At 41.3% G+C, this 15,589-nt stretch overlaps 1 protein-coding gene across 1 annotated transcript in view; it reads right to left on the bottom strand.

The window, feature by feature from the left end:
- The window catches only part of WWP1 (WW domain containing E3 ubiquitin protein ligase 1), a 530,531-nt gene that overhangs the window by 199,642 nt on the left and 315,300 nt on the right, over positions 1 to 15,589 (bottom strand). The window contains exon 7 of the mRNA XM_053715174.1: positions 7,975 to 8,156. Coding sequence (XP_053571149.1) covers positions 7,975 to 8,156 — 182 coding nt within the window. The remainder of the gene's footprint in view (positions 1 to 7,974; positions 8,157 to 15,589) is intronic.

Here is a 15,589-nt window from a genome sequence, read left to right as displayed (position 1 = left end):
CCTTATCTGCATGGAACACCAGATAAGGAGGAGAACACTGCAGAGCAGATAATTCTGAGACTCTTCTAGCAGAAGAAATCGCAACTAAAAACAAAACTTTCCAAGATAATAACTTAATATCAACGGAATGTAAGGGTTCAAACGGAACCCCCTGAAGAACTGAAAGAACTAAATTGAGACTCCAAGGAGGAGTCAAAGGTTTGTAAACAGGCTTGATTCTAACCAGAGCCTGAACAAAGGCTTGAACATCTGGCACAGCTGCCAGCTTTTTGTGAAGTAATACCGACAAGGCAGAAATCTGTCCCTTCAGGGAACTTGCAGATAATCCTTTTTCCAATCCTTCTTGAAGGAAGGATAGAATCCTAGGAATCTTAACCTTGTCCCAAGGGAATCCTTTAGATTCACACCAACAGATATATTTTTTCCAAATTTTGTGGTAAATCTTTCTAGTCACAGGCTTTCTGGCCTGAACAAGAGTATCGATCACAGAATCTGAGAATCCTCGCTTCGATAAAATCAAGCGTTCAATCTCCAAGCAGTCAGCTGGAGTGAAACCAGATTCGGATGTTCGAACGGACCCTGAACAAGAAGGTCTCGTCTCAAAGGTAGCTTCCAAGGTGGAGCCGATGACATATTCACCAGATCTGCATACCAAGTCCTGCGTGGCCACGCAGGAGCTATCAAGATCACCGACGCCCTCTCCTGCTTGATCCTGGCTATCAGCCTGGGGATGAGAGGAAATGGCGGGAACACATAAGCTAGTTTGAAGGTCCAAGGTGCTACTAGTGCATCCACTAGAGCCGCCTTGGGATCCCTGGATCTGGCCCCGTAGCAAGGAACTTTGAAGTTCTGACGAGAGGCCATCAGATCCATGTCTGGAATGCCCCACAGGTGAGTGACTTGGGCAAAGATTTCCGGATGGAGTTCCCACTCCCCCGGATGCAATGTCTGACGACTCAGAAAATCCGCTTCCCAATTTTCCACTCCTGGGATGTGGATAGCAGACAGGTGGCAGGAGTGAGACTCCGCCCAAAGAATAATTTTGGTTACTTCTTCCATCGCTAGGGAACTCCTTGTTCCCCCCTGATGGTTGATGTACGCAACAGTCGTCATGTTGTCTGATTGAAACCGTATGAACCTGGTCCTCGCAAGCTGGGGCCAGGCCTGGAGAGCATTGAATATCGCTCTCAGTTCCAGAATATTTATCGGTAGAAGAGATTCTTCCCGAGACCAAAGACCCTGAGCTTTCAGGGATCCCCAGACCGCGCCCCAGCCTATCAGACTGGCGTCGGTCGTGACAATGACCCACTCTGGTCTGTGGAACATCATCCCTTGAGACAGATTGTCCAGGGACAGCCACCAACGGAGTGAGTCTCTGGTCCTCTGATTTACTTGTATCTTCGGAGACAAGTCTGTATAGTCCCCATTCCACTGACTGAGCATGCACAGTTGTAATGGTCTTAGATGAATGCGCGCAAAAGGAACTATGTCCATCGCCGCCACCATCAACCCGATCACTTCCATGCACTGAGCTATGGAAGGAAGAGGAACGGAATGAAGTATCCGACAAGAGTCCAGAAGCTTTGTTTTTCTGGCCTCTGTTAGAAAGATCCTCATTTCTAAGGAGTCTATAATTGTTCCCAAGAAGGGAACCCTTGTTGACGGGGATAGAGAACTCTTTTCCACGTTCACTTTCCAGCCGTGAGATCTGAGAAAGGCCAGGACAATGTCCGTGTGAGCCTTTGCTTGAGGAAGGGACGACGCTTGAATCAGAATGTCGTCCAGGTAAGGTACTACTGCAATGCCCCTTGGTCTTAGCACCGCTAGAAGGGACCCTAGTACCTTTGTGAAAATCCTTGGAGCAGTGGCTAATCCGAAAGGAAGCGCCACGAACTGGTAATGTTTGTCCAGGAATGCAAACCTTAGGAACCGATGATGTTCCTTGTGGATAGGAATATGTAGATACGCATCCTTTAAATCCACCGTGGTCATGAATTGACCTTCCTGGATGGAAGGAAGGATAGTTCGAATGGTTTCCATCTTGAACGATGGGACCTTGAGAAATTTGTTTAAGATCTTGAGATCTAGGATTGGTCTGAACGTTCCCTCTTTTTTGGGAACTATGAACAGATTGGAGTAGAACCCCATCCCTTGTTCTCTTAATGGAACAGGATGAATCACTCCCATTTTTAACAGGTCTTCTACACAATGTAAGAACGCCTGTCTTTTTATGTGGTCTGAAGACAACTGCGACCTGTGGAACCTCCCCCTTGGGGGAAGTCCCTTGAATTCCAGAAGATAACCCTGGGAGACTATTTCTAGCGCCCAAGGATCCAGAACATCTCTTGCCCAAGCCTGAGCGAAGAGAGAGAGTCTGCCCCCCACCAGATCCGGTCCCGGATCGGGGGCCAATATTTCATGCTGTCTTGGTAGCAGTGGCAGGTTTCTTGGCCTGCTTTCCCTTGTTCCAGCCTTGCATTGGTCTCCAAGCTGGCTTGGCCTGAGAAGTATTACCCTCTTGCTTAGAGGACGTAGCACCTTGGGCTGGTCCGTTTTTACGAAAGGGACGAAAATTAGGTCTATTTTTTGCCTTGAAAGGCCGATCCTGAGGAAGGGCGTGGCCCTTACCCCCAGTGATATCAGAGATAATCTCTTTCAAGTCAGGACCAAACAGCGTTTTCCCCTTGAAAGGAATGTTTAGTAGCTTGTTCTTGGAAGACGCATCAGCCGACCAAGATTTCAACCAAAGCGCTCTGCGCGCCACAATAGCAAACCCAGAGTTCTTAGCCGCTAACTTAGCCAATTGCAAAGAGGCGTCTAGAGTGAAAGAATTAGCCAATTTGAGAGCATTGATTCTGTCCATAATCTCCTCATAAGGAGGAGAGTCACTATCGAGCACCTTAAGCAGTTCATCAAACCAGAAATATGCGGCTGTAGTGACAGGGACAATGCATGAAATGGGTTGTAGAAGGTAACCCTGCTGAACAAACATCTTTTTAAGCAAACCTTCTAATTTTTTATCCATAGGATCTTTGAAAGCACAACTATCCTCTATGGGAATAGTGGTGCGTTTGTTTAAAGTAGAAACCGCTCCCTCGACCTTGGGGACTGACTGCCATAAGTCCTTTCTGGGGTCGACCATAGGAAACAATTTTTTAAATATGGGGGGAGGGACGAAAGGAATACCGGGCCTTTCCCATTCTTTATTAACAATGTCCGCCACCCGCTTGGGTATAGGAAAAGCTTCTGGGAGCCCCGGCACCTCTAGGAACTTGTCCATTTTACATAGTTTCTCTGGGATGACTAAATTTTCACAATCATCCAGAGTGGATAATACCTCCTTAAGCAAAATGCGGAGATGTTCCAATTTAAATTTAAATGTAATCACATCAGATTCAGCCTGCTGAGAAATGTTCCCTAAATCAGTAATTTCTCCCTCAGACAAAACCTCCCTGGCCCCCTCAGATTGGGTTAGGGGCCCTTCAGAGATATTAATATCAGCGTCGTCATGCTCTTCAGTAACTAAAACAGAGCAGCCACGCTTACGCTGACAAGGGTTCATTTTGGCTAAAATGTTTTTGACAGAATTATCCATTACAGCCGTTAATTGTTGCATAGTAAGGAGTATTGGCGCGCTAGATGTACTAGGGGCCTCCTGAGTGGGCAAGACTCGTGTAGACGAAGGAGGGAATGATGCAGTACCATGCTTACTCCCCTCACTTGAGGAATCATCTTGGGCATCATTGTCATTATCACATAAATCACATTTATTTAAATGAATAGGAATTCTGGCTTCCCCACATTCAGAACACAGTCTATCTGGTAGTTCAGACATGTTAAACAGGCATAAACTTGATCAGAAAGTACAAAAAACGTTTTAAAATAAAACCGTTACTGTCACTTTAAATTTTAAACTGAACACACTTTATTACTGCAATTGCGAAAAAACATGAAGGAATTGTTCAAAATTCACCAAATTTTCACCACAGCGTCTTAAAGCCTTGAAAATATTGCACACCAATTTTGGAAGCTTTAACCCTTAAAATAACGGAACCGGAGCCGTTTTAAGCTTTAAACCCCTTTACAGTCCCTGGTATCTGCTTTGCTGAGACCCAACCAAACCCAAAGGGGAATACGATACCAAATGACGCCTTCAGAAGTCTTTTATAAGTATCAGAGCTCCTCTCACATGCGACTGCATGCCATGCCTCTCAAAAACAAGTGCGCAACACCGGCGCGAAAATGAGACTCTGCCTATGCTTTGGGAAAGCCCCTAAAGAATAAGGTGTCTAAAACAGTGCCTGCCGATATTATTAAATCAAAATACCCAGAATAAATGATTCCTCAAGGCTAAATAAGTGTTAATATCAATCGATTTAGCCCAAAAAAAGTCTACAGTTTAAATAAGCCCTTGTGAAGCCCTTATTTACAATCGAAATAAACATGGCTTACCGGATCCCATAGGGAAAATGACAGCTTCCAGCATTACATCGTCTTGTTAGAATGTGTCATACCTCAAGCAGCAAGGGACTGCAAACTGTTCCCCCAACTGAAGTTAATTGCTCTCAACAGTCCTGTGTGGAACAGCCATGGATTTTAGTTACGGTTGCTAAAATCATTTTCCTCATACAAACAGAATTCTTCATCTCTTTTCTGTTTCTGAGTAAATAGTACGTACCAGCACTATTTGAAAATAACAAACTCTTGATTGAATAATGAAAAACTACAGTTAAACACTAAAAAACTCTAAGCCATCTCCGTGGAGATGTTGCCTGTACAACGGCAAAGAGAATGACTGGGGTAGGCGGAGCCTAGGAGGGATCATGTGACCAGCTTTGCTGGGCTCTTTGCCATTTCCTGTTGGGGAAGAGAATATCCCACAAGTAAGGATGACGCCGTGGACCGGACACACCTATGTTGGAGAAAGTAAAAATTCCCAAACAAGGAATATAATTAACCCTTTTGTGACAGGGTCAATTTGTCAACAACTGAACAATGTTCCGATGTAGACAAATTGAAATCCTGCGATTAAGAGATTTCAGTTATGGGATCGGGTCAGTGGGGCATCCCTATGACGCTAGGAGCACCCTCCAGATCGCGATCAGATCCAGGAAGCGCTGGCTTTAGGACAGCCAAATGGCTAGGACATTTTATTCCTTCCTAAAGCCTAGCGCAGTTCGGACGGAATAAAACGCCATAACAGCTTTAAAAGGTTAAGAAATTATATTTACCAACAGACACTCATCTACTAGTAGGTAGATAGCCATACCAGTACTGGAACCTATCAGCAGAGGTTATGGAATAGGAGTACATTGTAGATCCATAAGAGGAGGCAAAATAAGTCCCTGCGACCCCTATGTAAGTTTTGTGACAAAATTTCCCATGGGATAAAAAACAGTCACAAACCATACCCCAAATACATCCCTCTGACAAACACTGTACTCTGAGGATGAAACAGGACTCAACATAGACAGACAGCCCACTTTCTCTGAAAAATCAAATGTACATCTTAATTCTTCGACTACCTCCAGCAGAGGCAAAGACAATACTGAGGTACCTGTGAGGTGGGAGGGGTTTCATAGAGCTCTTGAGGTTTTGGAATCTTTGCCTCCTCCTAGTGGTAGGGAAGAGTAAATCCCAGGAGTAATGGATTGTGTACTCTCACCATCTGTATGAAAGAAATAAACGTTTCTAGAAGAGTGTAATTTAAGCTCAACTGGAGCTTTTTTGCAAGTATACTAGATTTGTATAGGTTGAACTCAATTGACTTTGGTCTTTTTTCAACCTCATCTACACTGTTACTATGGATGACATTATAAACAAAATGACATCTTTCCACACTGCCTCTGCTATATTGCAAAATACTTCCCCTGACACTTTACATGGCTCATAAAAACTGTGCACCCATAAATTAGGTTAGTATCAGCCATGGGTAGGCTGGTAACGCGAATGCAGCTAATACAGAATTGATACGCAGTAATTCATGACTTGAGGTACCAATTTCTGACACTATTAAAGATATAAAGCAAAGGCAACTTACTTTACAGGGTAAGTTAACAGGTAAATCCAGAAAAGATTGTTATACCACCATTATATTATTATTATTATCATCAGGTATTTGTAGAGCGCCAACAGATTCCGCAGCGCTGACCACCCTGAGAGCCCAATACCTTATCACATGTGAGCAACATAACCAAATATAGGGTTAGGAACCCTGAGGCAGTGGGAATTCTAAGTTATTTAAGCATGGGGGGGAGATACTGGAAGATATAAAGGATTATAGGCTTATTAAAAATACTTCTCCATATAAGCACTTAAGGAATCGAGATATTAAGTGGACATAAAAGAAAATGCTTTAATGGATTAGAACCTCTTAGTGTTGCACTATTGCTTCATATAACTGAGGTTAACCCCTGGAATTGAAACTATGTGGTAAAGATGCCTCTGAAAAATGTTCTCTGTCCAGAAAAGCTGGAGTGCATCCATCATACTTAAGTATTGTGAAACCTGAACCTTTCTAGGCTGTGATTACTTAGATCAGAGCAAAGCCCATAGTTGTGAGTTATCTGTCCCCGTTGGTTCACTATAAATGAGACCAGGAACATGATTTACAAAAGATTTTTCAGAGAGTCTTTTCATTAACTGCTCCTGATTTGCAAAACATTGTAAACTCTGCTAATAGCGTTAAAAGGATTTGAAGGTATTTTATTAGTATACAGATCTTTTTGCAACGCTTTGCTCAAAAGATACAGTAAACATCTTGAGAGATTTTATATGGAATGTTTAGTTATGCACAATGAAACAATTTTGCAACATTTTCATGATTTATTTTGCCCCCCTTTTCTGTAATTTAGTTCTGAAAATTGAGCAATTTCTAATTCTCAGAACTTGAAATACACCCTGCTGACTTCTGAAGGGTGACTCTGTCTCATATTAGTTCTTAATTGGCTTTATCAGATAACACCTATAAAACAATTGGCTACAGATTGGCTACTTTGAACAAGAGAAATGGTAGGTGGAGTTTCGCTATTGCAGTAAAAAAGGATGTTAATTTGTTTTAAAAACAATACGGCCTGGCTGATATGTTATTCTATAGCAGCACAACTGAAATGTCTTCTAATTACAAGGCATTTAATGTCTCTTTGACTGCAGATTTAAAATAAAACTTTCAGAATTTTTAAATTGAAGGACACTACCACAAAAATTGCTTTGTTCTTTTAATATCCTTTGTTGAAGCAGCAGCAATACATTACTGGCAGCTAGCTGGACACAGGTGAGCCAATAACATATGTGCAGCCACCAATCAGCAGCTAGCAGCAGCTCCTGAGATCACCTAGGTATGCTTTTAAGCAAAGGACAAAGAACAAAGCAAATAACCTAAAAAAAAAAAGAAAATTGGAAAGTTAATTAAAAATGGCATGTTCTGAATCATGACATCTTTAATAACTTTTTTTTTTTTTTTTTTTAATAAAATGCTCTACTTCAGTCGTAGCAAACAACTTATATTAAAAAAAAGTTTATATAACTGATCCTCTTTTTTGGGAAATAATCTGAAACAAACGAAAAAAACAACATATCTACTAAGATGAAATTATACTAAAACAATAATATCTTTTGTTCAATAGACTACATACAGTTATAACATGGCATTTTGCATTACTAGTTAATACTAAACACACGACGGATGAGAACCAAGGCTGTGAGATAAAAGTGCCCTTGAACTGGCAAGGGTTAAACATGCACTAAATCTGACCACACAAAGCGTATGCTGTAAGCTTACACCCTTTTGCTTATGGTCTTGTGACAGAGGCTTGAATTTGTGCCAAGATATTTTGATTACCCAACTCCCACCTTATAAGTTACTGATTTCTCTGCAATCATGTCATGTCCAGCACATTTTTCTTGAAATCAGTTAACAAAGTAAAATATAAAACAATTTAACAGATCAAATAGCAGCTTTTTCTTTGTGCTTACCAGTTCTGTTGCCAGCAGGGGCAGTAAGTGGATTTGGTGCTGGTGTATTTTTGGGTCTGGCCGCAACAAGAGTCGGAGAGTGAGTACTTTCTCCATTTGCTATTTGTGCATTAAAGGCATTCTGCTCTATGTAGCCGGATGCTATTTCACTAGCTGTCCCATTGGGAACGTCTCCAGTAGATCTTCAAAGATGATATTAAACTGTTATTAATTTGCCTTGTGTATATATAAACAACAAACAAGTGGAAAAAGAAACTCACAAATGTACAGTTTATCTCAGCATTAAAGCCATTAAACAGATTTGTTGCTGTAGGGGGGGGTCACACACATTTTGTATAAGACTCTAATAAGCAACACAATCAACACTAACCTATAGTCATTAAATATAAATATGCCTCCCCAGTGAGCAAAGTTAGTTTGAACACCTTTTTTGTTTTAGAAGCATATTCACTAAAGTGACTATTTTAAATTTAGGACCAGCAAGCATAAGGAGCCAGATACAAACATTTTAGCAAAACGTATGTATGTATGTACTGTATGTATGTACTGAATGTACGTAGATATATATATACTGTATATATGTGTGTGTGTGTGTGTGTGTGTGTGTATGTGTATATATGCACATAAAGGACCAGGGGTTAAATGTTAGAAATGAGTGTCTAATATTTAAATTCTCTGACAAATCAAAGCATTTTATTCTAACACTGGAATGTCCCTTTACAGACCTTCTACTTTTTTGCCTACAATACAAATGAGAGCAAGTAATGCATCAAAGCCAAAAGGACCAAAAAGCAGAGCACGTTTTTGAATGGGACAATGCTAACTGGAAATAAGGATGTGCTCATGCCTCTCACTGCTCAGCACTCACACTAAATACAAAGAAGGGCTACTAAAATGTTAGGGATAGAAAGGTCCAAACAGAAATGTACATAAGTGCATTTCAATTTAAAATAGGAGCATTTTTGCAATATACTTTAAATTTGCAAAAATGCTTCTAGTAAAATGTATTACTGTTTTTCAGTGGCATATGCACATATCCTGTGAGCGCCCGTGCACCAGTATTCAAACACCACACCTCCTCAGGGACTCAGCACTGGCTTGTATGCCACACATTACATCTTTAAAAGAAAAACACACCCCAGCCAGCGCTCTGAGCAGGCATGATGTTTGCATACTGGTACAGCATATGTGAATAAGCCTCAGAAAATCAGTGATAACTTTTACTAGAAGCATTTTTGCTGATGAAAACATATTGCGAAAATGAGTATATTTCAAATTGAAATGCACATTTCATTTTTTGACCTTTCTATCCCTTTAAGAAAGGCATGATGGCATGACAGTATTAACTATATAACAAAAGAAACATGAATGTAAATAATGAGAGAAACCTTCAAATATAACAAAGAATACATACAAGGATGAAAAAAATAACTGGGACATGAAACACAATTTTCCTGATTTAGATCATACAAAAAAACACAAAAAACACAAAAAAATGTTCCAGTTTACCACTACTGTAAAATCTACTTTGTTCTCCTGGTATTCTTTGTTGACAAACAAAACTAGGTAGGTAGAGTGCATGTATGTGGAGCACTATCTGGCAGAAGTTTTGCAAAAAACATAATATATGCTTACCAGATAAATTCCTTTCCTTCCGGATAGGGAGAGTCCACAGCTTCATTCTTTACTGTTGGGAAATACAATACCTGCCACTAAAGGCTTAAATATCCCTCCCACTTCCTCATTACCCCAGTCATTCTGCCGAGGGAACAAGGAAAAGTAGGAGAAACAGGGTATAAATGGTGCATGAAGAATAAAATAAATAGGGGACCTCCCATAGACAAAACAAAAAGAAAAAAACGGGCGGGGGGCGTGGACTCTCCCTATCCGGAAGGAAAGGAATTTATCTGGTAAGTATAAATGATGTTTTCCTTCCTAAGATAGGGAGAGTCCACATCTTCATTCCTTACTGTTGGGAAAACTATACCCAAGCTCCAGAGGACACTGAATAACGGGAGGAAAAAAAAGGAAGAGGAGGACCCTATTCTGAGGGTACCACAGCCTGCAAAACTTTTCTCCCAAAAGCTGCTTCAGCCAAAGCAAAAACACCAAACTTGTAAAATTTTGAAAAAGTATGTAATGAGGACCAGGTAGCCGCCTTACAAATCCGATTCATAGAGGCCTCGTTCTTAAAGGCCCAAGAGGAAGCTACTGCTCTAGTGGAATGAGCTGTTATCCTCTCAGGAGGACGATGTCCCGCTGTCTCGTAAGCTAAACCGATGACACTCCTTAACCAAATAGATAGGGAAGTCAAAGTAGCCTTCTGCCCCTTACACTTCCCCGAATAAACAACAAAGAGGAAGATTGTCTAAACTCCTTAGTAGCCTGAAGATAGAACTTCAAGGCGCGAACCATATCCAAATTGTGAAGTAAGCTTTCCTTCGATGAAGGATTAGTTCACAAAGAAGGAACCACAATCTCCTGATTGATGTTGTGATCTGACACAATCTTAGGAAGAAAACCTAATTTAGTATGTAAAACTGCCTTATCTGCATGAAAAATCAGATAAGGGGGCTCACATTGGAAAGCAGAGATTTCAGAAACTTTGCGCGCAGAGGCAATAGCCAATAAAAATAGAACCTTCCAAGATAATTTAATTTCAACGGAATACAGAGGCTCAAACGGAACCTGTTGCAAATCCCAAAGAACAAGATTTAGGCTCCAAGGAGGAGCCCCAGATCTAAACACAGGTCTGATCCTAATCAGAGCCTTAACAAAGGACTGCACGTCTGGAAGCTCAGCCAGTCTCTTGTGCAATAAAACCGACAGGGCCAAAAATCTGTCCCCTCAGGGAACTAGCAGAAAGGCCCTTCTCCAGCCCATCCTGGAGAAAAGATAAGATCCTGGCAACCTTAACCCTGTGCCAGGAAAAACCACACTCTTCACACCAGAAAAAGTAGGTCCTCCACACTATGTTGTAGATACGCCGAGTAACTGGTTTACGAGCTTGAATAAGAGTATCAATGACACTCTCAGAGAAACCTCTCTTGGCTAAGACTAAGCGTTCAATCTCCATGCAGTCAGCCTCAGAGAATATAGATTTTGACAACTGGACCTTGTATCAAGCAGGTCTCTGCAACAAGGTAACTTCCACAGAGGAGATGAGGACATCCCCACTAAATCCGCGAACCACGTCTTTCGCAGCCACGATGGAGCAATCAGGATTACAGGATACCCGCTCCTGCTTGATGCGGGCCACCACTCAAGGAAGAAGCGATAATGGAGAAAAAATATATGAGTTTGACCCTTCCGGGCACTGTGAGTGCATCTATTAGATCCGTTTGGGGATCCCGCGACCTGTACCTGGGTAGCTTGGTATTAAGATGGGAGGCCATGAGATCTCCAGTGTCCCCCACTTGCTGAATATCTCTGCAAAAACCTCGGGATGGAGAAACCATTCCCCTGGATGGAAGGATTGCCTGCTGAAAAAATCCGCCTCCCAGTTGTCCACACCCAGAATGTGGATCGCTGACAGCTAACAGCTGTGGGCCTCCGCCCACTCCAGAATCTGAGATACTTCCTTCATCGCCAAGGAACTTCCCTTTCCCCCCTGATGGTTGATGTAAGCCACCAAAGTAATATTGTCTGATTGGAATCTGATAAACTGGGACGAACACAGAAGTAGCTAAGTCTTCAAGGCCTTGAAGATTGCCCGTAGTTCCAAAATATTGATCGGGAGGGAGGACTCCTGAGTCCACAACCCCTGTGCCTTCCTGGCACCCTAAACAGCTCCCCATACAGATAGGCTTGCATCCGCAGTCACAGTCTCCCAGGATGGTCTTTAGAAGCATGTCCCTCGGGACAGATGATCTGGACAGAACCACCAAGAGAGCGATTCTCTCGACCGGCTGTCTAATACAATCTGTTGAGACAGATCTGAATGATCACCGTTCCACTGCCTCAGCATGGACAGTTGTAAAGGTCTGAACCTGGCAAAAGGAATTATGTCCATGCAGGACACCATGATACCAATCACCTTCATACACTGAGCTACAGAGGGACAAAGAGGTACCGAGGGCCGAAGTTAGCTTGCAACGTATCTGGTCTGTTAAAAATATCCTTATGCATATGGAGTCTATCATAGTACCCAGGAATTCCACCCTGGTACTTGGGATAAAATAACTATTTTCCAAGTTTATCTTCCATCCATGTGATCGAAGAAGACTGAAAAGAGACTCTGAGAATTCTTTTGCAAGACGAAAGGATGGTGCTTGCCCGGCGGGCTAGGACCGAAAAAAGCCATAGGACTTTTCATTTAGGCAAATAATTTGCATGTTCGCATCACAGATATAAGAATTAGCAATTCGTAGAGCTTTAATTCTGTCTTGAATATCCTCAAGGAGAGACTCCACCTCAAAAAAAAGAGTCGCACCAGTAGGTAGCCATTACGGCAACTGCAGCCGCCGGTTGAAAGAAAAATCCAGTATGTTGAAACATCTTTCTCAGAAAGGTTTCCATTTTCTTATTCATCAGCTCTATGAACGAAGAACTATCCTCAAGAGGTATAGTAGTACGTTTAGCAAGCGTAGAGATAGTACCATCCACCTTAGGCATGGAGCCCCAAAAATCCATTTGAGAGTGCGGGACCGGGAACAACTTTTTAAAAGTAGACGAGGGGGAAAAGGAAGAACTGATTAATTTCCATTTGTTCTTAATAATGTTTGCCGGCACAGGAAAAGTCAAAGGATCTTTCCTGTCTTCGTAAACTCTGTCTAATTTAGGTATCATAGATTCTTCAGGCAATGCGGCCTCTAGAACCTTTAAAGTAGACAGAACCTCCTTTAATAAAAATATGCAAGTGCTCAATTTTAAATCTAAAGGACAGTTTCTCCGCAGCAGGACGCTAAGGACTCCGACCCAGAAATTTCACCCTCTGAAGCTACAGAGGTTAACTCATCATCGGATAACTGGGACATAACAGCTAAATCTGATTAAATATTTAAATGACTCCAGGTCAGGAGAGCTATGTTTAACCTTTCTCTTGTGTTTGTTAGAGCAAGCTAATGCACTGAGGGCCGCAGACAATGCCGTTTGTAACAGGCGTGGCAAAGTCCACAGGAAGGAGGATTAAATGTGCTACGGGGAACTGCATGAGGAGTGGATAATGTAGCAAGGGTTATAATCTCACGGGACACCGAGTCCTGAGAGGTAGACAGCTCTTCATTCTCTTGGTATCTTTATTTGAAAAGCAAGAAATGTAAGTTTAGATGCTGGCCTATTTTTGGTGAACAACCTGGTTGTTCTTGCTGATTGGTGGATAAATTCATCCAACAAAAAACACGTGCTGTCCAGAGTTATGAACCAAAAATTATCTGGCTCCTTAGCTTAGATGCCTTCTTTTTCAAACAAAGATAGCAAGAGAATGAAGAAAAATTGATAATAGGAGTAAATTAGAAAGTTGCTTAAAATCGCATGCTCTGTCTGAATCATGAAAGAAAAAATGTGGGTTCAGTGTCCCTTTAAGGCACGAGGAACATAATTGAGTGGGCGGGAAAACCACAGCCTCCTCACAATATAAACAGGTATGATTTAGTACAGAAGGAGTACCTTCTAACATGTCAGAGTTCTCCATAGCTCAGGTTATACCCACAGGAGGACACAAATAAAAATGTTTTTTATTATAGAAAACAACACCTTTATACTCCCAATGGCTGGGGCACTCATCCTAGACCCAGACAACTAACAGAGGAAACGCTCTTCTCAGGTTCAAGTCTCAGTCAGAATGGAGGAAATGAACATAGATCACACCCGGTCACAGAGTGCAAGACAGTACTTCTCTTGTTATTACAAGTACAGCAAGTAATAGGAGCTGTGCAACACTTTCAAAAACTAAAGTGAAGCGGTTGACACGACTACTTAAAACTCCAGTCCTATCTTGAAGGGCAGATACCCTTTTTCAGGACTCTCTGCCACCTCCTAAGGTGATGAAAGGCAAAAAATGACTGGGGTAATGAGGAAGTGGGAGGGATAATTAAGCCTTTGGCTGGGGTGTCTTTGTCTCCTCCTGCTGTATTTCCCAACAGTAAGGAATGAAGCCGTGGACTATTTTAGGAATGAAAAGCTTTTAACAATGTTATATACTATTGAGCACTAAATGACAGTACAGATTGCACAATACAATACAACTTTCCAATTAACTTCCACTAACAAAATATGCACAGTCTTTACACTTTTTCAGTCACCAGCTCCTACTGAGCATGTGCAAGAATTCACAAAATATAGATATATGCATTTGTGATTGGCTGATGTCTGTCACAGGAGGGGTGGAAATAGACATAAATTTGAAATTTGGCAGAAAAAAAGTTCAGACAGTGCTACTGCATTGTCTTTGTATCATGCATTTGTTGATTATGCAAATCCACTGGTCCTTTAAACACGTTGCTTTTGTCTAGAAATTGTGTCTGTCCCACACTCAGGAGGCCAAAAAGCAAATTCTGTAACCTGCAAATTAAATAGCTGATTTATTCTTTTCACAGCATCTTAAAATCCTAGGTTACAGGTTTTTGCTCTCTTAATGGAGTGTGGGAAAAAAGCAAACAATTACAGAAACGCAAGAGGTTGTTTAATATACCTCTAAAATCATTCTTGCTCAAGGCACATGCACACTACCTATCTAGGTGTGCTCTGCAAAAAGGATACCAAGAGAATAATGTAATTTTGATAATAAAAGTAATTTGGAAAAGTATTTTAAAATTATAAACTGAATTATTAATGAATATTTTTGGGTCACATTCCCTTTTAAGTTTCAACAATCATAGCTGCAAACTGTATAAGGCACATCATATGCCCTTAATGGGACATTATACACTAGATTTTTCTTTGCATAAATGTTTTGTAGCTTTATTTTTTAAAAAATGTATAGTTTTGCTTATTTTTAGATAATATTTCAATGATTTTCAGACTCCTAACCAAGCCTCAAAGTATTAAGAGAATACTGATGTATACCTACTCCCCAGCTTGCTCCTGTTTGTGTAAAGAGTATTTTCATATGCAGAGGGGAGGGGGGGGGGGGGGAGTGTCTATTTCCCACTTGTAGTGGGTGATCCAGCTACCTTCTTAACAGAGCTAAACTGAAAGCTTCTAAGTAAGTTTTTAAACGGTTTTATACTGGATTTTTAGATCAATACCTGTGCATATTATTCTTTATAGTTGTGTCTATTACATGCAGTTATATGAAATTTGGTATATACTGTCCCTTTAAATAAGAAGCTGCTTTCCCACATTTAGTATAGCCCCTTGACAAACTGATCATTTGACTTGCGTAATCGGGAGTAAAGAAGGACAACCATGAAGAGGAAAAAGAGCATCAGTGGACCCCCTGCACCAATCCTCTGCTGTGCCATAACATGCTACAACACCCCTCAGTATGTAGGTAGAATGAGGAGAGAGACCCTGAGACACTGAACTTAGCTCTGTCCATACTGGGATATGGACAGAACTTCAATTAAGGGAAAGACTGACAGGGTCTTAAAAGGACTCTAAAGGGACAGGAAACCCCAACATTGTCTTTCATGATTTAGATAGAGCATACAATTTTAAACAACTTTCCAATTTA

The sequence above is a fragment of the Bombina bombina genome, chromosome 5 (assembly GCF_027579735.1).
Source record: "Bombina bombina isolate aBomBom1 chromosome 5, aBomBom1.pri, whole genome shotgun sequence".
NCBI lineage: Eukaryota > Metazoa > Chordata > Amphibia > Anura > Bombinatoridae > Bombina > Bombina bombina.
Note: the sequence above shows the minus strand (reverse complement) of the source record. Positions and strands in the feature narration are given on the sequence as shown.